The 26,393-nt window shown below is 42.8% G+C and overlaps 1 protein-coding gene and 1 long non-coding RNA gene across 3 annotated transcripts; one reads left to right on the forward strand and one right to left on the reverse strand.

The window, feature by feature from the left end:
- Positions 1-3,993: 3,993 nt before the first annotated feature.
- Positions 3,994-25,292, reverse strand: CHST10 (carbohydrate sulfotransferase 10). Of its 2 annotated transcripts, none has more exons than XM_081003227.1 (6): positions 24,978-25,292; positions 17,275-17,415; positions 13,820-13,917; positions 10,134-10,368; positions 9,033-9,138; positions 3,994-7,598 (listed from the first exon to the last, which is right to left on the reverse strand). In XM_081003227.1, the coding sequence occupies exons 2-6, from the start codon at positions 17,372-17,374 to the stop codon at positions 7,061-7,063; spliced, it is 1,077 nt and encodes a 358-aa protein (XP_080859353.1). In that variant the 5' UTR covers positions 17,375-17,415; positions 24,978-25,292; the 3' UTR covers positions 3,994-7,060. The 2 variants fall into 2 exon arrangements, with proteins under 2 accessions (XP_080859353.1, XP_080859354.1); XM_081003228.1 differs by lacking the exon at positions 24,978-25,292 and adding an exon at positions 24,584-24,928.
- On the forward strand, positions 14,431-16,435 carry LOC308475957. Its single transcript, XR_013985581.1, has 2 exons — positions 14,431-15,948; positions 16,211-16,435. It is a non-coding gene; the product is annotated as an uncharacterized lncRNA (long non-coding RNA).
- Positions 25,293-26,393: the final 1,101 nt, after the last annotated feature.

Below are 26,393 nucleotides of genomic sequence, written 5' to 3' on the forward strand. Positions count from 1 at the left end.
ACACACAGAGCTCTCCGATCTAGGAGGCAGTAATTTGGATGTGACTCAGAGGGGTGGAACGTAAGCAGCCATTTCACTTGTCCAAGAAATCCTACAGACATGGCAGCTAATTTTGGTGAATCACCCAACACTCAGCCATTGCCCAGTGAGGTGGCCAAGCTGGCACTCAGCTACGGGCACTAGGCAGATTTGAGATTTCACAGCCTTGCTGATTTGTTGGAATGCTTTTTCGAGCTGCTAAGCTCCTTACACCACTATGAGAAACAAAAATGGATGCCAACAATGGAGGTTAACTAAACAGTTTTTTGGGCTGCTAAAATGAAAGCGTAAATTAGTCATTATTTTGTCATTCCTCCCAAAACCAAGAGCACTGCCCAATATTGTGTTATATTTGCTATTGCTGAGGCGATATAAATCCACATTTAGTTTACTGGAAAACAGTGTAACGTTAAACATCCTTGAAATTTAAGCAGTGCCCTGAATCGTTCAGACCAGTGAGATACTTTGCTTGAGAGATTTGAAAATATGCTCCTCTACTTGAAAAAATACTAGTAGAAAAATCATTGTATTAAGTCTTCACTGTTGCTAAATTTTCATAGCGCCTCACGTACATTGCCACAGGCATTCTTACAGAAACCCTGTAAAGTAGGCTGATGTTCGTATGACATTGGTGGTGTAGTGGTTAAGAGTGTTGGACTAAGATTTGACAGAGCAGGGTTCAAATCTCCACCTGACCATGAAGTTCACTGGATGACTTCAGGCCAGTCACTGTCTCTTAGCCCAACCTACCTCACGGGTTTGTTGTGAGGATAAAATGGGGAGGAGAAATATGTATGCCACCTTGGGTTCTTTGGAGGAAAGGTTGGATATAAATGTAAAAATTAAAATAAAATAAAAAATTATGGGAAGTTGAGGTAACCATCCGTGAATTAAAAGATTCCACCTTGCCCAGCGCCCCCATAAACCTGGCAGCACTCTGAGAGAAAAACTTACTTTATGCGACTAATGCAAGGCACCATCCAATAAAATAAAAGAAACAGGATTAAAATGGCATTTGTTGTCACCAAACACACTGGATTTTGATGCTCAGTGGTACAGTATTGGTCTTCTATTAATCTTTTGGCCACTGGAGGGCCGTCCTGTGATTGTCCAGAACAGCGCAATGAAGGGCATGGATGTCATATACTGTACTTTAAATCAGTAATCCTGAATTTATTCGGAGGATGCTGCAAGCCTGGACATTCTACAAAAAGCAAAGTTGCTAAATGGGAAAAAATACTGAACCACTATTGTGTAGCTTGGATCTAAAATCAGTTGACAGGGTTGTAGTGGGCTATACTTTTCAGTCTCATAGACTGAAAAAAAGACATGAAATTTACCACAGTTGCACACGGGCAACAGAATTCACCATCATCTTCCTTTTTGAAAATCTGTCTTTTGTGCTCGTCTTTCATGCCAACAATAAATGCTTTTGATATTTTCATACTATTGATATTTTCATGCAAGGGATCAGAAGGAAATGAAGACAGTCTGCTAGGCCTTCTGTACGAGAACCAGAAATTGCTGCCATAAGCAGTACTCAGCCAGTACCAGGGCAGGAGTTTTAAAAGCTGGAGATAGGTTTAAGCAGCAAAACATTAAGAGAATGAAAATTGTCAAGGTATCTAAAGAACCTGCACTATTTAATGCACTCTTGCAGAAATAACTTTGAAATCCATTAGATGAGTTACCGTATTTAGCTCCTCCTCTCCCAGTTCTGTCTCCTGCTGCTTTATTACATAATGTAACACCACAAAAAAGGAGTGATGTCTAAATTTGCTTATTTACCTCTTCCCTACTTAGTGGCGCCATCGGGACAGGAATTTGTGGCAAAAGCCTAGGGCTGGGTGATATATCACTATATCATCCAAAATCCTGTTGAAATCCATATTGTGGATTTCATAATATTTGACCTGGAAATATATTGTGAATCATGGTGTGCGTGTGTGTGTGTGCTATGCAAAAAAACAGTGTGGGGAAAACCATTAAGCCAGCCAATGCCTCTAAGTAGCTCCATCCTTATTTCAGACATCGTGATATATATGTAGCACAATGCAATGCTGAAAACTAGATATCGCCCAGTCCTACAAGAGACTAGGGCAGAATGAGCAGGAGGACCCTCAAAGACAGCAAAACAGGCTTAACATATTTTGAAGCAAGTGAAAAAAAGTGAAATAATATACATGATAACCTAAGACTGTCCCCCACCCCCTTGTGAGACCATTATGTCCAGAGTTTCATGTTACTTAAAGCAGCATTCTTCCATCTTGGGTGCCAAGATATCATTGGACTACAACTCCCATTAGCTAAGCTGCATGTGGATGATGGGAGTTGTAGTCCAATATCATTTGTGGGCCCAAAGGCCCACTGACCTACCTGCACCACTGTTCTTTTTGTATCATGCACTCAGTCGTTACTGTCAGTTGTATGCCATTTTCCTTCTAAAGGACAATGCACTTTAACAATGGACACCAAATAAATACCTAAAACAAAAACTCCAAACATAGGATGGATAAATAAATAAATATTTAAGTATATAAAAAGCTAAGAAATCCATAAGAGCAAACACAACAACTGCAAACTAGAAGAAAATAACCACAATCAAACAGACACCAAAATTACTTTATGAAACCAGAATCTACTCAAGTTTAGCCTATCACTACATGGGAATCTATCAAAAGATACACGGAGTTTATTAGAGAAAGAAGCACCAGCTAAAGGGGGGGAAATATACTTACCATGGAATTTGCAATGCACCCAGATTCTATACGAAGATTGCACAAGGACACACCAATAATATTCTCGGCAATCAGATCACAGAGAGAATGAGGGAAAATAGACTTCATCTTCACTTTTTTTTATTAGAATTAGCTTTAAGGCCTTATTTTGCTATACATTTCTCACATTGTTACATTTTAATTCAGCAGAAAGGTAACTTGATCAGCTCATTAGTCCTGAATTGCAATTTATTTTCTAACACGTCGTATAAAAATAACTGAGCTGTTACATCTTTTAAACATCAGTTAAGACCTATTGTATACTTTAGATCTTGTAAATGTGCCCCCCCACCCCACTCCCACCCCCCAAAAAATGACAAGAGCGCTTCAAGCTTTGCCATCTTGGACATATCTCTTGTTATCAACGGTAACTAAGGGCAGCTTCACATGCAATTATTTCCTGGCATGGATATTACTTCTGTGTAGGAAATTGCATGTGCGTACAAACATGGCAATATAGATGTACATCCCCACTGCGCACACAAACGTGCATATGGTTTTCCTACACAGGCGAGAGATCTCTGTGGGAGAAATTTCCATGTCAGAAAGAGCCCTTAATTCTCCTCCAATAAACTGGAGCCATTCTACACATTACAACAGAGGGAACTAAAATGCCAGCCCCCAGATGTTGTGGACTCCAATTCCCATCAAACCCAGCCAGCTATCAGCTATAGAAAACTATCACCAGGAAGAAGTGAAACTAAACCATCCCCTGCTCCAAACGTGCTCCCTTCAGGGAGTATTATTATTATTATACAAGGGCGCAAAGAAAAATATAGCTATTCCCAACCTAATGTCTGAAGTGGTATATAGTGTAGAACTCTGTCATCTCAATCGTTGTGCAATATATAGAATGGCTCTCAAGTCTTTAGAAGATTCCCACTGGCAACAGATCCAGCTCACAGAATATATGGGAAGCAGCAGTTTTGGCACTGATTTTTTTTCTTCAAGTTTGCAAAACACGTCTTACAAGAAGACATGGAGGTTTTTCTCAATTTTCTCACCATTCTGACTACTCCTGGCCAATCAAGTTAAGACATTACTATAGCAGGATTTCAACATTTATGTCAAGTGTCAAAATTGTGTTGACCAAAATCAACTTTTGACCCACTGAAAGCTAAAATGCAACTATTCCTTTCTCCTGGCATCACAGTGGAGCAAAGCTGATCAACAGGAGATTATTATTATTATTGCTGGTGAACCTAAAAATAAAATGAAAAAGTTGCCTCTTATGGACAATGACAACACAAGCACAAATCGGAAGTATTATTGTTGTTTATCAGTACATGTATATTACACAGACAGAACATCTCTTTATATTCCCGGTGAATTTTGCCAGTTATTCATATGGAAGTGGGGGGGACGACCCTAAAGTATATTAAAAAACAGACAGGGCTCTTTTGTGGAAAGATTAGGAATTTGGATTCTCCCCCCTGATGCAACAAATCTGCCTGCTGAAAGGGTCAATTTACACATTCAGTTCTGGAAATATCATGCTTGCACCTGGGCAGTGGCAAAGCTACATGCTCTGGCACCGGGGGCAGAGAGGTGGTGTGCATCCCGGGGGCGTGGAACGTGTCCGGGGGGGTGGTCGTGATGGTACCCCCCTCCTCGATGGTGCCAGGGGCGGTGCACCCCCCTGCCAGTGCACCTGGGCAGCCCCTCTGTGTATATAACTCAGTGTGACAAAATACAGTGGTGCCCCGCAAGACGAATGCCTCGCAAGACGAAAAACCCGCTAGACGAAAGGGTTTTCCGTTTTTCAATGCGCTTCGCAGGACGAATTTCCCTATGGGCTTGCTTCGCAAGACGAAAATGTCTTGCGAGTCTTGATATTTTTTTCGCTTTCCCCCCCCCTTTTTCTAAGCCGCTAAGCCACTAATAGCCTTTTAGCCGCTAAGCCTTTAATAGCCGCTAAACCGCTAATAGCGCTAATCCGCTAATAGGGTTGCTTCGCAAGACGAAAAAACCGCTAGACGAAGAGACTCGCGGAACGGATTAATTTCGTCTTGCAAGGCACCACTGTATGCACATGTTCATCAACATCCATTTCTGAGTCTTACCATCCTTTTTTTATACTGTAAAGATATGAATATCGGACATTAAATCTTACAATACTATGTTAGTGTTGCACATGCAGTGGAGATCTTAAGGAAGGCCCACTGCCCCACTGCATGCATGGGTATTTCCAAGATTAAGAATTGGTCCCAGAAGACGCGACGATACCTGGTTTGAATGGAATATTGATCCAATTTACTTTGGCAGCACTCTATAAGTTTCACGGCTTGTGCGATCATTAGGATAGCCAGCACCATTTAAAAATAAATAAAATTAAGAATGGCAAAATGCACATGTTTACCAAACCCTGCAAATGCACATTAGGTATCTTTCACCAAGGTGTTCAGCCTCACTTTTGACTCCTTCAGCTTTGCTCTACAAATGATTATACAAAGTGTACACTAGCTCCCCTCCCTAACACAACTTAGGCTCCATCTCATTACCATGGGAAACAAGGGCCCAGAATAGTTACAAATGCCTCACTCTGGCTGGACTCAGCCAATGCAGGCATGCAGCTCAATTTGGCTTTTCATTAGTTTAAGGTGGAAACTAAAGTGCAATTCCAAGAAGTACTGTCCATGCTGCATTTCTTAAGACCGGTCCATCACCTTGGTTTAGCATGTTGCAACCAGTACTTTCAAACTTGGCATTCAATCTTACACACATCTCTAAGTTTACCCCTAACTGCCCTGAGGAGTGGAGGGAACAGACTTAAAAGCATCCTGCCTCTTCTCATTTCATTCAAATACACCTTGTTTTGGAAACATATGCGTCTTTCAGCCAGATTTGCAATCTTCCCATTTGATTCAGGTAACCCTGCACCCACAAGAAACAGAACCTTTTAAGTTCTTGTCCCGAAGTGGACACACAGTTCAATTGGTTCAGATTCCAACGGGTTGCTGGCTTCCCTGCCTCCTCTACCCTGTTCCTTGCCTCGCCTCAATTTTTGTCATCTTCTTCAGGATCCTAAAGCCTGGTGTCATATCCCTTTAGCCATTTTGGGAGGGTTCCAGAAGAACCCAGATTGCTTGCTTGAGTACTGCACCATTTGGGACTCAACACACCCTACAAAGGCCTTTCGTCTTTGGTCCCCCAACATAGTCTTTTTCCTGCTTGCTTGCATGTTATCTCAGAGCCAGGGTGTCAATCATCCCAACCACCTTGGCATCCATCTAGAACTCCAAACTCTCCACTCACTGTGAAATCACAGGAAATTACTCTTTCCCCTGGCTTTGTAACAGGTAATTATTAATGCTTCAACATTGCAGCTTCTCTGCTGTTTTCCCTGATCTTGCTGTTCTCTCTATCCAAATGCAACCTCTGCTTTCATCCAAAGAGGGACTCTGTACATCTACATACTGCTATTTCCCCTTTGTGGCCAAAGTACAAGGCACTGTCTCCACGGCACACTGTGACTTTGGCTCAAGTTGTTGAATAATTTCACGTCTGAGGTGCTTGCTTGTGTGCTCACACTGAATATGTGGTCAGGGACACATGTGGGCTTGGTAGCAGTAATGGTACCCAAGTCACTCAAGTGTATACAAGAAACATCACGTTTTTAATTTCCCCACATTTTTAACAAGTAGGATCTGTAGCTTCACTTGCAGAAGATTTCTGATCTCCTATGACCTCAAAGGTTGTCAGTGAAAAATGCACAACTGTTTGACTTGAATGGTTAGTCACTGCTATCATAAGGCTATGGCAAAGGAACCCAAGAAAAAAGACCTTCAGATTGACATCAGAATCTGGAAGTCTTTTCCTCATTGATAAAATGCTTTCCAATGCTTGGTCCCATGTTGACATCCAAGTTTCATATTCAGGGCCTTAGCCCATGAACTCTAGAGAAAGCTGCCTCCCTCTTTAAATGTTCTTTATAAATGCAATCACTTTCAAGTTCATTTATAGATTACTGGCCCATCCTCTGTTGGTTAAGGGAAAGAGGAACGTTTGACATTTTCTATCTTAACAAGTTTTGCTTTTAACATATTGCAGTGCCATGTATTAAAAAACTATTTTCAGTAGCTAGCGATTTGCAATCCCTAGTTGCTCCTACATAGCAAATCTTCCAACAGATATAAAGAACAAGTTTCTGAAACCTACAAAAGATACAGTACCATCTCAGTTACGCAGAATATTATTTTGTACACTTTAATCAACTATACTCATTCATCCACAGTTCCTAGGTGTCAGTTGAGTAGGAAATCTGGCTCTGGGTAGCCAAAAAGATTAAAATCACCTTCAAAACGGGCATAAAGGCGGCGGATGTCCCTCTTGCTAACTCCCGAGAAATAGCGTTCCACCTTAGTTTTGTTATACAGTGTTATCCCCGGCGGAATAGTAGGATAAGACACCAGATGGTCTATTCCAGCTTCCTTCAAGATGTATGGTGCATCCTCTTCCAAGGTTTCATGATGTCCAATTACACTGTATGTTATTTCACAGGGGGCACAAAGTTCCACGTAGGTCACCCAATGAATGATGCGGTCTCCAAATTGTATATCTAGCCACCGATGATTTGGATCACCCAAGTAGCGCACGAAGTCCTCAAACTGCAGCCCCCTGGTCTCAGTGCGATTCTTTCTATATTTTCGAATGATGCCGGGAGCAATTTCATGCCTATACCAAGGTTCAAAACGAGGATTGCGGACAAACTTGTCTTTGAATGCAGAAATAAGCCTCTCGAACGGATCTCTTACGATAAGGAACTTGAAGTATAATTTCAGCCTGAAATAGGTAAGAAAAAGAGGAAACAAGTTGTAAGTGGCAATTTTAAGAATTTGTTATCTGCTGGAAATTCACAAAGCTAAATAAAATAAGCAATGGTCCACACATGCATGTTCCTCACTTGAAGGCTGCAGCAGCAAATGGTAACTTGCATGTGTGAATGCAACAGCAGATAAAGGTAAAGGACCCCTGGACGGTTAAGTCCAGTTGAATTCGACTATGGGGTGCGGTGCTCATCTCTGCTTTCAGGCCGAGGGAGCTGGTATTTTTCTGCAGACAGCTTTCCGGGTCATGTAGCCAGCATGACAAAACCATTCCTGGTGCAACAGGACACCGTGATGGAAGCCAGGTCACACAGAAACATCGTTTACCTTCCCGCCGCAGCGGTACCTATTTATCTACTCGCACTGGTATTCTTTAGAACTGCTAAGTTGACAGGAGCTGGGACAAGGCAACAGGAGCTCACCCCATTGCACGGATTCAAACTGCTTAGTTTAGACCACAGTGCCACCCATGTCCCAAATGTGACAGCACAGCGGTAGTGTTTTCAAATGAAAACATCCTGAAGGTCCCAAGCCACAGAGATGTTAGGCTGGCCTCAACTAGAACCAGGGCTTTTTCGGCTGTGGCTCCAATCTGGTGGAACGCTCTGTCACAAGAGACTTGACATCTTTCCGCAGGGCCTGCAAGACGGAGCTGTTCTGCCAGGCCTTTGGTCGGGGTTCAGTCTGACTCCCTCTCCCCTTTCATAAGAACTTGCATGAAAGTGGCCTCCCAATTTTTCTCACAGGCCCATATAAGCTCAGAACAAACAGTTGGGCCTGGTGAGCATTTAAGGTCCCCAACCCTAATCTGCAGGTTGCCATCTGATTGGATTTTATTCTGATCCTGATCTGATTTGAGGATGTATTTTAATTGATTGTCTGATTTTATGTTAATGTGTTATACATTTGATGTTAGCCGCTCTGAGCCCGGCTTCGGCTGGGGAGGGCGGGATATAAATAATAATAATTATTATTATTATTATTATGCTGCTCTGGTTCACCAGAAGCGGCTTAGTCATGCTGGCCACATGACCCGGAAGCTGTCTGCAGACAAACGCCGGCTCCCTCGGCCAATAAAGCAAGATGAGCGCCGCAACCCCAGAGTTGGTCACGACTCGACCTAATGGTCAGGGGTCCCTTTACCCTTTACCTTTATATGTAAGGCTATATATAGCCTAATAATGTTCTGGATCACTCAAAAGCGTGTGCACTATCATGTGACATTTTGGTTAGCGTAAAAAAGATTCTGCCTTAGAGGTCAACATGGGTTACCTTTCCTTTCAGCATGCTTACTTTTCATACACGCCACTTAATTTGGTTAAGTGTGGCTTTTCAAAACAAGACATCTGTTCAGTTCAGACACCAAGTTAAGCTAAAGTTTATCACCTACCGCTCTTGAATTTCTGAGTCACTGAAGGAAGATAAGCGTGGCAAACCATTCTTCTCATGGTCATGCACAATGTTCTCTGGGATCTCCTCAATGGAAGAAAAAGCTCCTGGGGAAAAGTAAGTTAGTACATGTTTTTAGAAAGATACCTTTCTTTTTTAAAAAAAGAAATAAAATTACTGTACTTTTCTGTGTATAAGACGCCCCCTATTTTGGGGGACTCAATTTAAGAAAATGGGGGGGGGATGCCCAGAGTTGTAGAGCTTTTGTGGGGGGAGGAATGCAGAAATTCACTAATCCGAATGCAAACGCTCATAAAAGATCGCGTCGCAAAAGCAGAGGAGGAGTTTGGATTTGATATCTCGCTTTATCACTACCCTAAGGAGTCTCAAAGCGGCTCACAATCTCCTTTTCCTTCCTCCCCCACAACAAACACTCTGTGAGGTGAGTGAGGCTGAGAGACTTCAGAGAAGTATGACTGGCCCAAGGTCACCCAGCAGCTGCATGTGGAGGAGCAGAGATGCGAACCCAGTTCACCAGATTACGAGTCTACCGCTCTTAACCACTGCACCACACAAGCGTCTGCCCGCTCGTCTACAGCAGCCAGCAATCGAATGCCCAGTTGCCACAGCAACAGCCAATCCATGACAGCCCTTGCCACAGCAAACAATCACCCACCAAATCGCTGCTGACAAGCTGTAGCTCACGGCTGCAACCAGTCACCCGGCCCCACAATACACTGCCCGTGTATAAGACGAGCCCCGTTTTTTAACATTATTTTTGAGTAAAAAAACTAGTCTTATACATGGAAAAGTACGGTATTAGCTCTATAAGTATAACTTTATTCTAAGCTGGGAATGCCTATGGACTATAGATCTTTGAAATGAAATTAAGTCAAACTGAAATGCTAATGTAACATTGCAGTAAACTTTAGTTAAAACTTTGGTGGCGCAAAGGTGAGTATCGGAAGATATCAGGATTTTTATTTTTGAATGAAGTGTTTAAAAAACAGAATATAAAAGAAGAGGGAGTGAAATGCTGGAATAAAAAATAAATAATTCAGTGGACAGAAACAACCTATTTTTATAAAAAGTAAACAGATACCATTTAAAACAATCAAGACTTTCTTCCACTGAGTATTGCCAACTTTTGGAGTTTGACAGAAGAGGATCTTGTGCTTGTCACATACAAATATCCGATCCAAAATGAATTTTGAAACAGTAGTGTGAGTGAGGTTTTTTAGCGATGCATCTTGGCACACGTTCCTGAGTAGCTCAAGCCTTTCCATATGGACCAAAGGTTGATGTATAATGTCTTCAGATAGACCTCTACCTATTGTCTTGGTATAAAATGGGAGAAGAGGAGGGAGGGGGAGGGGAGGGGGAAAGGAGAGCATAAGGAAGAATTTTATTTTCCAGTTCACATTTTAAAGGAACATGAAATTAGGCATATATAGCACAATTACTCTGGACTGGTCTCGTGCAGAACACCCATTTGTGGCATCCTATGCTTCTACTGGGTGGGTGGGTGGATGTGACACAATTTGCAGACCTGAAGTTGCTCATTTTATTATTATAAAATGCTGAAGTTGCTCATTTTATTATTATTATTATTATTTTCTCAGTGACTGTGATTATGCAAGCCTCTGTGAAAACTCAGTCTTGGCCCTAAGTACAGGATTTCCACTAAACACGCAGCACACTTTCCAGTTTGCCTTCATCAGAAGAACAAATCAATACCTTTCCATGTGTTGGTTGCCAGGCTATATACATACTGCAGTGGTGGGAAAAGCCTTCTACCACTGCCTGCCCCCATGCTGAAATTATGACGCACTAAGCACTGGAACACAACTTTTTATAGAAAAATTATCCCACCTTCTCGTCTTCCTTGAATTTATGCACATTATTTCCACAATATAATTGCACAATGGATTTCAGAATTATAATAGTTAGTGTATACTTGCCTATGGTTACATTGGGCTAAATTTCCATTCCATGGATGCGGGAGGAAATTAAGAATATTTAGGACATATATTCTGCCCTAAATATTCCTACCAGAATAAAGAGAAAGGTTGGAACAGGCCTAATGATTAATCCTTTGTAAGATAAAGCTGTTTAGGTTTTAGAATCCAGCAAACAAGCTGCTACAGGTTGTGCTGAAAAGCAGTAAACCTTATAGCTTCTCTGCAGTACCATATAGACAAGGAGGATATTGGGATTGTATTAAAATAAAATAAAGTAAGAGGACTTCCGGGTTGGCGCCATCGCCGAATGGCGGACTCCCTCCGAGCTCCGGAGGGAGTCTGCTCGGCAGGGGCTGGGTCCTACCGCGCCGGCGACGCGGGGACCCTCAAAAACCACGGGCACGGAGCCCGTGGACATGGGGACTCGGCTGGCACCGCTAGCGCCCTCCCGACTCGTGAAGGAGCCTTTTTAAAGGCTTCGGATCGGGTGCCGGGGAGTGGCGTGGTGCTTTGAGTCCATTGCTTCCCCTGCCGAGCGCAGCCGCATGCCATTCGACGGAGAGCGCTGACTTCTTCCATTGGAAATTCGGACTATCAACAACAACCCGTGAGTAATTGGGAAACCGGGTACAAAAGGAGAAAAAAAGAAATTTTTTTCGGATTCGGCACGAGCGGGGGGGATCTAAAAAGGAAGTCAGTCCCCCCCCCGATTGTAAACATTCTAAAACAAGGACTGGGTAACCAAGATCGAAAGAGAAGTTTATTGCTGACAAAAATCATTAATTCCACGAAGGGAAATTACAAGAATTGTGCTGGAGGAGAAGAGTGGAGGGTGAGAGGGAAAATGCAACCCCCCCTGGGAACCGGGGCGATTCGTAGAACCTGGCGAAGAGAGACGGAGACTTTGACAGCTGTCAAAGTAGCTGTCAAAGCTGGAGAATATAAAGAGGACTTTGTTACAAGGACTTTGCTGGCTAATTCTGTTACAATTTGACACAATATGGATATAAACTGTCGGAAAATAAGGAACAACAATTTGACTTTTGGATTAGAGGATATAAAGTTACTACAATCCCCCTAGAGGGGTTTCGGGACATTACAAGTGGTCGTATGTGGAAAATCACTCTGGGATTCGCACAGGACTTATCTTCTGGGAAAGCTGCAAAACTGACATAGTATTTTGTCTACAGAGGTGTTTACATTAAAAGGAGACAATAGAATTTTCTATTGAAGAAAGGAAGGGACTGGACGTAAGTTTTTGTTCCTGAACAACAAACCTCTGTAGAGATACCAGATTTCGGAATAAGAAAGTTTTAGCAGCTGAACAAGACAAGAAACCTGAGAAAGTAAGGAATAAAAAGAACAAAGGACTAACTACGACACGGAAAGAATAATGGGAGGAGCAGCAAAGACCAAGGAAATTAAAGGCATCTATTAGACTGGATTTTTGAAGTTAAACATTATTAAAATAAACAAATTAAAAGAAAACCGGCAAGGTGGAATGGGAAAAATCTGGCCATGGACTTGAGATCTCCAGGCTGACAACATATAGACTGATGGACATGTGGAATTCAAACCGGGGAAGGGAAGGGGGAGTTTTGGAATCCAAAGGCAAATGTAACCATCTTTCTGAACCTTCTTATACTTTTTATCTTTTATTTCTTTATATAACTTTTGTATATCATGGTATTTTGATTTGGCATGTTTAAAAAAAAGGGAATTCGTGGAAGGAAATTGGGGTTGATCTTGGGGAAAAATCTTTTTTCTTTTTCTGTTAATGATGAGGGATGATGATAAAATTGTATAATTTAAATTGGTTAATGGGTTAAACATATTAAGTTTTAAACTGGGAGTGAGAGCTTGTGGAACCAAATTAATGAAAGGGGAATACAGTCGGGGGGGGGGGAGGAGGGAGTCCCAGAAAGAAGACAATGAAAGTAAGGCTCTAAATGTATTCTATCTTTTCTTTTCTGTTATTTTTCTATATTATTGGAAATTCTAATAAATATGATTTTAAAAAAAAATAAAATAAAATAAAGTAAGTCATATACCTGGCACAGAAAATACAAAGTTCTTTTTCAGACAATGTGTGACTGATATACAGAATTCACTACAACAAGTTGTGGTGATGGCTTTCAATTCCATATTTGTTGTTGTTTAATCGTTTAGTCATGTCCGACTCTTTGTGACCCCATGGACCAGAGCACGCCAGGCACTCCTGTCTTCCACTGCCTCCCGCAGTTTGGTCAGACTCATGTTTGTAGCTTCGAGAACACTGTCCAACCATCTCGTCCTCTGTTGTCCCCTTCTCCTTCTGCCCTCCATCTTTCCCAGCATCAGGGTCTTTTCCAGGGAGTCTTCTCTTCTCATGAGGTGGCCAAAGTATTGGAGCCTCAGCTTCACGATCTGTCCTTCCAGTGAGCACTCAGGGCTGATTTCCTTCAGAATGGAGAGGTTTGATCTTCTTGCAGTCCATGGGACTCTCAAGAGTCTCCTCCAGCACCATAATTCAAAAGCATCAATTCTTTGGCGATCAGCCTTCTTTATGGTCCAGCTCTCACTTTCATACATCACTACTGGGAAAACCATGGCTTTAACTATGCGGACCTTTGTTGGTAAGGTGATGTCTCTGCTTTTTAAGCATATTAAGAACAATTAAAAATATAGGATGTTTGTGCATTTGTGTATTGTATTGTTCAGCTCATATCCCTCAGGGATGGGGTTAGTCTAGCATCTCTGAGGGGAATTCTACAAATGCCTCAAGCTTCCTACCAACCAAGCTTATTTTGGTAGAATACAACTTTTACTCTGGGTTAGCAGCACATACCTGAATCTCTCCAGGAAACCTTTTCGATTTTGTCACTTGAATTTTCTCTACTTTAGTTATAGCTGTCAATGTTAACGGCTCTTGCTTGACACCATACACTAGGTAACAAGAAAACAGAATAATAGAAAGAAAAGCATACATATATATTATTACCAATTTCTGGTATCATTTATCACATGCTTTGAGGGTGGGCAGCTGCATTTGCTCAATAAGAGAGGTACTCTGCATGCGCTCTAAAACACTTTTGGCATATTCCATGTCTAGAAGAGATAATAGCTGACTACCAAGCCCAGCTATGGTCTGAGAACCCTGTTCATGAATCTACTTAGGGTAAGGGTTAATACTTCACATGCCATACAACCATCATGTCTGAAGTCATTGCATGAGTCTGTGCATTCATCACCATGAATATTCAGAAGGAAATGGCTACTTCCATCTTTACTGTATAATATGCAATTTTGCCTTGAGCCATATTTGATAGAATTAAATTATTTTAGCTTTGTTTACTTGTGTGTATATGTATTTATATATGTGTGTGTGTATAGATAGATAGATAGATAGATAGATAGATAGATATAGATGATAGATAGATAGATGATAGATAGATAGATAGATAGATAGATAGATAGATAGATATAGATAGATGATAGATAGATAGATAGATAGATAGATAGATAGATAGATAGATAGATAGATGACTAGGAACTTCTGCTGTAGATTTTTTATTTTTATTTTTAAAATTTGTTTGTCACTTTATCTTGCCCAAGTCAACCCAACGTGACTTACAGACAAAACAGACAAAAAAACCCCCACAGAGATGCATTAAAACCAGGAGGAAAAAGAAAGTTTGTGGAAACAGCCAAACCTCAGAGTAAGACCCTGTTGAAACAAATGCATTGTAGGTTATTATTGTTATTTATTAAATTTGTATGCCCACAGGTCTCAGTTTGCATTTGTATGTCATTTTTCACTAACTACCTTAAAAACTGAATGGAAGTGAACACTGTGTGTTGAGTGTATGGAAAATGTGTAGCTCCCCTCAACAATAATTCTATCTTAAGTGAAGATGACTGAAGTGTATGCAGCAAAGTCATGCAAGGAGTCTAATAGTTTGCTGGCACTAATCTTCCTCTTTCAGCCAACTAAAATTTGACTGCAGTACATAATACTTCCTTTATCAATTTGATCACCACTAAATGGCTTATTATGGGAAAATGCAGAAATTGCCACCATGACATATCCACACACAAAAAGCACTATGTCCCCTGCCAATGGAAGACTTCTGCCTAAAGACTTTATCAGAGAGAGGGGGGGGGGAGGGAGAACAACAAGACAGTGCCATCAAATGGATTTAAACTCATTAACAGTTTAATACCATCTGGGCTACTTAAGATAAGCAAAAGACTAGCTGTTATTTTTCAACTAAGCAGCCGAGGACAGAAATCAATAAGAAGCAATCCAGGGCCAATTTGGGATAAAGCACAAAAAAAATACCTTGCAAACATGCCCCTGAAAACCAAGCATTTAAATCACTACTTGGGATTAACATGTAAATGCTGTACGTAGTAGAGAACGACACTATTTGTACTTTTCCATATAAATTTTCATGTTGCACACAAAATCTTTTGCATCTAACTCTCATTATCACACGTATTGTTTCATGTCTTACTGTGTTTTAATTTATTGGAAGCTGCCCAGAGTAGCTGGGGAAACCCAGTCAGATGGGCAGCATACAATTATTTATTTTTATTTTTATTATATCAGAAAAAAGGGGTCCACTTCTCACCACCTGGAACCTTCAACCCAAGATCACATGGCCCAGTGTTAGCAAATGGGAGCAAGGAAGAGTCGAAGTGTTCATTCTGTAGCAACTTGCCAAATGACAACTTTTTTTAGATATGGCAATTTCTAAAGGTGCCGTATTTTTCGCTCTATAACACGCTCCCAACCATAACACGCACATAGTTTTTAGAGGAGGAAAACAAGAAAAAAAATATTCTAAACGAAACAGTGGATGTATGATTTTTGTGGTTCATGCTGTGGCCACAGACATGTGATCTGACGGTGAGTTTGGGGTAGCCCAGTGCAAAAATCCTGAGGATCCATGTGGATCCGTGCTTTGTAATCACGTTTTTGCACCACTGCGGCCCCAGGCAACAGTGGGTGTGTGATTTTTTTGGTGCAAGCTGTAGCCATGGACATGCTATGTGATCTGATGGTGAATTTGGGGTGACCCAGTGCAAAACTCCTGAGGATCCGTGTGGAACCGTGCTTTGTAACCATGTTTTAAGTGGGGAGGGAAGGAAAAGCACTCAAGAGACAAGGAACACGCGTGGGGTGGGTGGAGAAGGATGCTGTTAATAATGCAGAAGAGGGGTATAAAAGGAGAAGGCTCTTATAAGAGGAGTGGGGAGGAGAGAGAGACAGAGAGCCTGCTTGCGAAAAACTTTGCTGTTATTTAGCGAGTGGGGAGGAGAGAGAGACAGAGAGCCTGCTTGAAAAAACGTTGCTGCTATTTAGCGAGTGGGGAGGAGAGAGAGAGACAGAGAGCCTGCCTGAAAAAACGTTGCTGTTATTTAGCGAGTGGGGAGGAGAGAGGGACAGAGAGCCTGCTTGCTTTAAATGAGCCAACTGGACAGGAGCCGCTTACACTCGTGTAAGCGGCTCCTCTCCTCTCCTCTCCTCTCCTCTCCTCTCCTCTCCTCTCCCGCTTTGCTCCTTTAAAGCAAGCAGGCTCTCTGTCTCTCTCTCCTCCCCACTCAGCGGCTCTTCTCCCACTTTGCTGTTTCAAAGCGAGCCACGGAGGAGGGAAGGAAGGGGAACCATGGATCCTCTGCTCACGACTGCAGCAGATCCCCCCGCCATCCGTAGGCATTCGCTCCATAACACGCACAGACATTTCCTCTTACTTTCTAGGAGGAAAAAAGTGAGTGTTATGGTGCGAAAAATACGGTATATATTGGTTCTTTCTTTTTGCAGATATACCGTTGCATTGAAGATGTATACTGCTTTATACCTATCTTTCATGTAGACAAGCTGTTACTTGTTCTAAAATCAACAAACACAATGAAAAAAAGCAGGCAGGGGGAAACGAATGGAAATTCGGGAGATTTGTATTATTTCTCTCAACTTTTTCTAAGCTGCACAAACCTCCATTGCTGCACAGCATATTTGATTCGTTTATCTTAAGGAAAGCAAGTCATGGAAAAATATGCAGCTTCAACAAGCGTAATTCAGGTAATTTTTCCAACATGTGATTTAGAAGTGGGTAAGCACATTATTAAAGGGAAAGCATTTTCATTTACTAATTATTTATACTATGCATTCTGTAATGTTTGTAGAAAAGACAAGCAGCAGCAGCAGTATATAAAAATAATTCTTCGGATGTTAACACTGCCAGTTTTTTTTTGGTCCAGAATGAGCATCAGTAAAAAGAAAAAGATATCTGAACTTACCATCAGGATTTTTGAAGGTCAACGTGATGAACTTGCTAGCAACCATGAACATGAATACAACCCAAAAGCATGCAGCTAACAGCAGCCACTGGCGGTGCATGATGTTTCAGATATGATCCATATATCGTCTGTTGGTTCCTGCTGCTCTTCCAAAACAAAACAAAAAAATAAAATAAAATGTTCTTATGAGTTTCTATGCTGCCTGTCTATCTGTAACAGATCCAAAGCAGCTATAAAAAAAAACACACATAAAATACATCGTAAACAAGCAAACATGAAAGTATCAATTTTCACATGTACTTTTTTATTTTCTGAGAAGTAGCCTCTTCTATAACTAAAGAAGCATCTCCTTCCACTGCAGTCTATTCCAGTAAGAGGATTAACAGTACAGCCCTTGAACTACCCTCAGCTATAGAATTACTAGAATTCATTATTTTACACAGCTATCTTCAAAAAGAGATTGCCTCCCACATGCTAATTCCGGTACAAATACATACACACTAAAGGTGAAATGTTGAAATTAAGAGAGGTGGCTGGTGGATCCAGACCTCCAAGCTATAGGAAGTGGCCTGCGGACTCCGGGCAGCTTTATCTTCTGATCGAACGCTAAAACTCTTTGTCTGTTCTGTAGATGGAGATCTCTGAAGAGCAGAGAGAGCACTTTATCTACCAAATCAGGAGATAAAGAGATTCCTCCAGCTGCCATTGAGCAAGGATTTCTAAAGAGCAGCCAGAAGGGTCTTTTTCTATGTACCATCAGCAAATTATCTGTGCAAAGCAAAAGGCAGCATTTTGAGACACCCCACTGTTGGAGTGGGAATGCTGACTGTAATTGTGTGTGTGCCTGTGTGCAAGAGTGTTATATTTAAATGCTTGCTTGCACGTTGTTCGACAGTGTATGTGCGGTGACTCTGTGTGCGCCGCATGTGGGCTATGTACATGTGTAGTGAGCGTGCATGCATGTGGGCGTACACGCATGGTCCACATCCGTTGTTGGCGTACAGTCCTCAGAGGGGTAGCTGTCAATGTGGCCGTAGGGTTGGAAAATGTTAGCCACCCATGCATTAAAATAACAAGAAAACTATGCAGAAATGGATGGAACTGTAAAAGACAGTAGCCCAGTCTGCACATCATTAAACCATAGTTAAATGTTTAACTATAGTTTCACATGAACCAATAGCATGCTGCTGCGAACTGCTCAGGATTCCCCACTGCTCAATGCCACGCCTCACCAGAAGCAGCAAACCACAAGCCAAGAAACCCACAAGGTTTGTTCCCTATTGTTTCGAGAAACTAAGGCCAACCTGAAAACTATTACCAAGTTACCCCAGTTAACATTATTGACTTCAGTTGATGCAGCCTGAAGTATAAAGTGCAAAGAATGGATCAGCCACTTTTCACTGGTTGCGTGTGCAGATATGGCCTCGGCCTGGGAAACAATGGAAGGAATTTCTTTAAACAGGAGGTACAGGCAGGTGTGGCAAATTGCCCACCTGGGAAGGTTAACCCATGTTATGAAGGTGTCTAGAGGACCAAAGGAAATATGACAAATATGGCTTGGCAAAATTGTATTGTGCACACAAATCAAAGAGAACACGGGTATTCGGGTATATAAAGCTTTTGCTGTCCCGATACAAGACTTGTCACTATTTCTGACATTTTGGTTGCTCCTAATAAAGGCTGCACAATTGTGGATTTTGGAGCAATTAAGCAACGAGTCTCAAAATCATTTCAGTAGATTACATAGGGTAAATATTAAATGGACTATACTCTGTGGTGTTTTTTTTTAAAAAAATGAGCTTGCAGACTTTTTAAAGGAATGTACCCTTGTTCAGAATGGATAGATTTGTCAGTGTAAAATAAAAGTTTAGTAGAGGAACCGTGCTAATCTGCAGTACCAAGAGGACAAATGGAACGAAGATGGAGATTAACCTGTTTGTTGTGAATACTGTGTATTTTTGTAACATTTGATTCAGCTGTGCAAGTCTTTCCCCCTTATACGCAAAGGCCTGTAAAAGCTGCCTTAAACATCTGATGAAGTGGGCAGTAGCCTATGAAAGCTCAGCCGTGCCACAATAAGCCAGTTATTCTCCAAGATGCCACAGCACTTTTTGTACAAGCTTTTAAGAATCACGCTTGAGCACATTTGCGGAAGCCATGAACAAGACAGCGTCACAGAAGTCTGGACCCGAGTTCTCTTTCAAGCTTCTGAAATGCTCTTGCCAGTCTTAAATTGGTGCCAGTCTAAGACAGAACAAACAATTGCGTCCCCTGCATACATAAAATTCTAACAAAACAAACCATTCACAGAAGTTCTACTAAATATATCTACACCACAGAAAGTGGATTTTATGTAATTTTTTTAAAAATAAAAATCTTCGGAATTGTACTGAGCCTACAAAGCAATTCACTGTTCTCAATGCTGCCGCAACTGAACACGTTTAAGAAGTTCTAAAAGCATGCTGCAGGTACACCAGTTCTGCACTGTAGAATATACGTATATGCATGCATGCACATGTATTTAAACTCCAAGTACGCACATCTGGTGACTCTGGGCCAGAGCCAGATGTACACAGACATATCCCTCCACATATCAAGTGTGTGCTGGAAGAAACACCAGTGTAAAATCTGTACACATGTGCATCAGCTGTGTGACGTATGGAGCTGCCTTCAACTCTTGCTAGTTTAAGACAGGAATCCTGATGTCTTTCATTAAATTTCTGGCCAAGTTTACTTTTACTTCCTGCTACGCTCAATAGGATGATCTGAATGCAGACAAGAGTAAGGAACCCAGAAACGAACATATTGCTTTTATTTGCTGGGTCTCAAAAAATACATTAAACCATGACCTAGATTACACATCTCTCTTCATGCAATATTTTCTTTAAAGTAACAGGGTCCAGCGAGACAGACTGCTTTCTTTCCCCTGAGCTCATTCTTATAGGATTGTGGAATCATAAGGAGAGAAATATTTGACCCACTTAAACTTTTCAGCATCTGCAATTATAAAAATACACTTGGTTGGGCACCATGATATCACCATGATACCTAGGTTCTCCTCTCCATTTCATCTTCACAACAACTCTGTGAGGTAGGCAGGACAGGGAAAGTGATTGGCCCAAAGTCACCCAGTGAGCTTCATAACTAAGTGGGGACATGAACTGCTGTCCCCCAAGTCCTAGTTCAAAACTCTAATCATTATACCACACTGAAGAAACTCTGGGTCTAACTCCGAGTTGGATAACTTTTTCAGCCTATGAGGGAGGCAAATTCCCTCATAAGCAAATTTATGGGAGCCACATGGTTTTTTTGGGGGGGGGGTATTGTTCGGCATTTTTGTGTTTTTATACTGTAAACTGCCCTGTGATCCTTGGATGAAGGGCAGTATATAAATTTAATTAATAAATAACAGCTGTGAGTGTACAAGAGGGAAGAGTCTTGCTCGTGGTTTGCATGAGACAAACCATGAGCCTGGGTTTGCACCAAAGCTGTCAAGTGTCCCTTATTTGAAGGGACAGTCCCTTATTCCAGCGCCATGTCCCGCTGCTGTCCCTTATTGATGGATGTCCCTTAAATGTCCCTTAAATGATGTCCCTTAAATTTTAAAGGAAGCAGCTCCTCTCCCTCTCTCCCTGCCGGCCAGGGAGGCTCCAACTGTGTTGCTTGGCTGTGTTGCTCACCCAATAAGAAGTCTAAGAACGACTGGGGGGTGGAGCTTGCATGCCTTGTGTGTGGCTAGTTAATGCAAGCTGAGGGGTTTTTTGAATGCTGGATGCCATTTTGTTGCACGTGCTGTTGCAAACTTTGCAGTGCAAAGCCAGGCCGGGGAGCCATCTTAAGTTGAGGCTGCATAGGCCTTGTGGTGCATATGATTCAGATTCTCTTCAGTTGAACCTCTGGTTACAGAGTTGGTTGGACAGTGTTCTCGAAGCTACCAGCATGAGTTTGACCAGACTGCAGGAGGACAGGAAGACTGGAGTGCCTGGAACAGGTGAGGCTGCAGGTCCCTTATTTTGGCTGCTGGTCCCTTATTTTCAAATCTGTAAGTTGACAGCTATGTTTTGCACGTAGTGCTGAAACAAACCACGGCTTAGCTTTATGTGGCACGGTAACAGCAGGGCTGATGAAAGAAAGAAGCAGCCATGATTTTCATTCCAGGGTTCTGCACATTTGACTGTTCTCTCCGGCTCAGCGTTAACATGTCAACAAGGCCTTTTAGAAGTCTGACCCTTAGTAAGCATGGCTCATGGTTCCTTCCCATCAAACTAAGCTAGTGCAAGGAAGAACTCTTTCTTTCTGCCAGTACTCACAATCCCAAAGCAGCCCAGCATCACACTTTGAGAAAGCAGCTGCTACAGATAAGTGTGGATTGCTCCTGACTCATTAAATGATAAAGGGATCCTAAAGGATTTAGATGCATCAACCTCAGATGAAAAGTTGAAATCTGACACTTGTCTAGTCCACTGCATCCCTAATTACTAAGTGAAATATGAAAATGGGAATCTCCAACCCACTCAAAACACAGGATACAAAGGCCATCTCACAAAAACAGCAGCAGATAACCTAGTTTTGGGATTCTGTAGCAGAGAATAAGCTAAGGCAAAAATGAAGTTGAATTCTCAACAATAGGGGGGGGGGGAGTGGCAGAAGACTGCAATAGTAGCCAAGAACATGAATTTTAAAAGTCATATATATGTGAGATTTCACCCTTTGCACACTGTAACAATTGTCAGATTGTAAGGAAGTTATATGACATCTATGAAAGCTACACTTGTAGACTGCAAGTTGCATTTTATAATATAATCATGCTCATAAAACTAATAACAAGTCATACAAATGGGCAAGGTTACCGGTAAGTAAGGAAACAGAGTGTAGCTATAAAACTGCACTACTGCATTCTGCAAAAGTAGGTGTTTAAGGCTTCCCCCGCCCAGCTTAAAATCTGCACCATATGTCCAATTTTTTCAATTCTACAATTGGTATAAGATGCATACCAATTTAATGCAATTTGCACAAATTGATATGGAAATCTCCACTAAATGTGTTCCCATTAATTGGTGTTGTAGACCAAGTAGAGAACTGAAGTTGTGGGTCTATGGTGAAGAGATCATAGTGTGAACTCAGCAAGTTCTTTCTACATACACAAACATGTAAATAAAACATTCAGAAATCCTAGTTATTGCAAATAGCATTTTTTATTTCACTCTATTCCACTGAATCCTCAGTGCTCACCTCTCTGTGGTTTGACATCTTCCTAATATATTCAAGGAGGTTGCTTTGTTTACAGGGCACTGGGTCTTACTCCTATAGCATTATAGGATTGCACACTTTGGCAGCAATCTTAACCTCACTTACCCGGAAGTAATTGCCACTGATTTCATTGGGAGATGTATCCATTACAAGCAGCACACAAGGGTAAAAACCATTCCCAAGCCCTCCATCAGCCCCACCAGGCATGACCAATTGTCAGGGATGATAGAAGCCGTAGCCCAACATCTGGATATTCATAGGTTCCGCATTCCTGCTCTTATTTGTCTCAAACACCTGGCACTGACAGGTCCCTTAACATGGAAGGTTGTTGATAGATAGCAGACACCAGTTTATCTTTCTTCTATGACTTTGTTGAATATTTTAGATGGTAATCGCTACATCTGGACTCCAGATTGCCTTTTAAGCAGGTGGCAGTCAAACAAAAAACCACAGGCAGATGTTTGCTTCTCATCAACATCAGACCTAGCGCCCCTGATAACCAGCTCTCAAACTTCATTTTTTAATTGGCCTCTCTGCTCCAAAATTCCTTCCCTATACATAGTGAATTTCAGCTTCAAACCTATTCTAACACCTTCCCTGGCAGGTACTCGTTGCTCACCTTCGAGACCCAGGCTGAAAATAAACTAAGGTTAAGAGCAGCTGCTATCTCTTCATTTTATACATTAAAAAAGCAAACCTATAAAGATAACAACCTGTATAAAACTAGGCAGATCACATTTCTGAGCTGTCATAAATGCTATTTGTTTGTTCAAGATGGTCATATTCTACCTCTCTGTAAGTGAAATGCAAGCAAAGGGTAAACAAATGTCATAAAATAATTAAATTGTACTGCAGCCTTGTCTTAGTTTTCCAAAGCTATGGTCCTGTGCACATTTATCTGGGGAGTAAACCCCACTGAACGGTAAATGGGACTTACTTCTGAGTAAAGGTGCATAGGTTTGCACCGTCTCCAAGCCTGCATTAGCAAATGGCCTTTAGGTTTCTTCCTGAAAAACAACTGAGAGGTATGTTCTTTTACCTTCTCCAGGAGTTCATGTCAAGCGCTTGGGCACATGGCTGAAAGAACCTTGATCCTTACTGCTACAATCCCCATCTCATCAGATGAAATCCTGCTCAAAAACTCCCTAGCCAAAAGTTCTTAACAGGAGGTGAAGGGCCTTTAGGCCAGTTCAGATATCACTTGTACAATTGATGCTAGGGGTTACCTGCTCCTGAAAGGTAGCAGTCTGGCACCTACACATGGCTCACCACTGCATCCAATTAATTTCTGTGTCTTATCATGCATTATGTCAAGATGCTTCCATTCAACTACTTTAAACTGACTGCCGGTCCATTTCATTGGATGAGGCGCCAAGTTCCAGAACCATAGAAGAGGAAAATGTCCACCTAGATACTCTGCACACGCCACTCATGCCTTAACGTTTGTTTTGCCTCCTTAAGAAAGATAACCCTCCTCTAGCCCGCTGACCATTTCAAATGACAGTCCTAAACATACTTACGAGGCAGGATGCCCACTGAAAAACCATGTGACCTTTCTATAGGATTCAGCTACAGTGGTACCTTGGGTTAAGTACTTAATTCGTTCCGGAGGTCCGTTCTTAACCTGAAACTGTTCTTAACCTGAAGCACCACTTTAGTTAATGGGGCCTCCTGCTGCCACCGTGCCGCCGGAGCACGATTTCTGTTCTCATCCTGAAGCAAAGTTCTTAACCCGAGGTACTATTTCTGGGTTAGCGGAGTCTGTAACCTGAAGCGTATGTAACCTGAAGTGTATGTAAGCCGAGGTACCACTGTACTCATTGCTCTTTTCAGTCGGGTTGACAAAATTGCTCACAGTGGCTGTGCTAAACATGGCATATTTAGAGAAAATGACAATACGGCGCTAACAGTTTTATTTCCAATCCCCTTCCTAACAATTCCCTGAATCATTTATTTATTTATTTATTTATACATACTACTGCAGCAAACTGGGGAGCCAAATGCAGTGCACCTTCCACCAAGACATCAAGATCTCTTTCCTGAAATCGTCGTCCCTCACCTCCAAGGAATCCACCCGCTGTTCTCTTGCCCAGTCAACCAAGTTGGAGGGGGGAGGAATCCTTCTTCACATACAGGAAAATACATCTTCCACCTCACAATTTTAGACCGTATATACGGATTAAAGACACCTAATCAAAAGTACCTTCCTGTGGGGGATTTTGTGAAAACACTGACTAGGGTCTCACTACACCTAGGAGGCTGTGGCTCAGGGATGCTTCGCAAGGTTCAATCCCTGGCGTTTCCAGAGAGGACTGGGAGCCTGGGAATGTCCCCTTCCTGAAATCCTATACAGCTCAATGGACCACCGCTCTGACAGCTACCCATACCCTGGTTGAAAACAAACAGACCCGCCCCCCTGTTAACAAACGCGGCTTGAAAAGCCAGGTACTTACTCCGGAGGAGGCGGGGGAGAAGGGCCCGGGGCTGCTCGTCGAAACAGCCAGCCCCTCTCGGGGTGGGGCAGAGTCCTTCGCTCCCTCCCGGGGAAGAGGGCCAAGGGCCGGGGCTCCTGTGGTGGAAGATGCGTCCTTCCCTGCAAAAGCCGGTGCCCACCCTTTTGCAGCCCAGCTGGGGCCACTGCTGCAAGCAAGCGGCCGGCCGGCCGGGCGCGCCGTCTCCACCGCCGCCCTCTTCTACTCCCCAAAGGGAAAGAAGGCTCCCCCCCCCCCGGGGTCTGAGTCGCTCAGCCACCCGCCGCCGCGTTCCTCTCATGCATTGCCCGCCTACAGCTCCGCTCCTCCCACAGACCCGCCACCAGGCCCTGCTGGTGCAGCAGCAGCGCGAGCCGGGGAAAGCGTCTCCCCTCAGCAGGCGACGCAGACGCGCAGCCCGGGCTGCAGCTGCATCGCCTTCTTTGCTTGCTGCCCCCCCCCCCCCCGCTCCCCGCTTTGAGATAGATAGATAGATAGATAGATAGATAGATAGATAGATAGATAGATATATTGCCTCCGCAGCTGCAAACAGCAGTAGGACCGTGTATTCTCCTCAGCTTCCGTTGCCCGGTCCTGCTGCTCCTGCAGCAGCAGCAGCCTCCGCAGCCTCTTCCTCCATGTTTGCGCGCCGCCTCGGAGGTGGCGCCGTTGCGGCGCGCAAGCTGCGCTGCCTTCCCTAAGCAGGCGGGCAACAAAGGAGGCGGGGGGAAAGGGGGAAAGGAGGTGGGGAGAGGCGTGAGGGCCCGGGGTGAAGGAAGAGCACCTCCCGGGCACGACGCTGACTCAGCCCCCCCGAGGGGGGGCCGAGGGAGGATGCAAAGGAAGCCTCGCCCGCCACGGCGAACAGGCCAATTGCATGTGAGTCTTGCACGTATGGTGAGCCGCGCAAGAAACAATCTTCTGTACGCGGTGAATGGTACCGAAGCGAATCTCATATGAAACTTCAGAATGATTAAAATCTATTCAGGTTTCAGCAGTCAGAACGGCAGTAACAACAAAGGTGGTCAAGGCTTCAGGGACAGCGTGGTTGAAAATGAATGTTTTTAGCAGAAGTGGAAAATATATTGCATTTGCTGGATAATTAAGTGAGCTTTGGGTAAGGAATGCTTATGCATAGGCACACGGCAGTCCAGTGCATGGCTACTCAAAAGTAGGTCCCATTGAGTTCAATGAGGCTTCTAGGTAAATGGATGTAGGACCTACTGCAGACCAAAAGAGATACAGGGGCATTTGTGCGTTTCTCCTGTGAAGTGCCACAAGTATGCAAAAGTACATCCCCCAAGAAGTATTTTAAGGTGCCGAAATACTTTTGGTTAGGTTGCAAGACTAGGTGAGGCACTGGCCTAATCCAGCAACCAGGTTCTTAAGGAGATCTGT

Source organism: Podarcis pityusensis, assembly GCF_964106645.2.
Source record: "Podarcis pityusensis genome assembly, chromosome: 4".
In the NCBI taxonomy this organism is placed as follows: domain Eukaryota; kingdom Metazoa; phylum Chordata; class Lepidosauria; order Squamata; family Lacertidae; genus Podarcis; species Podarcis pityusensis.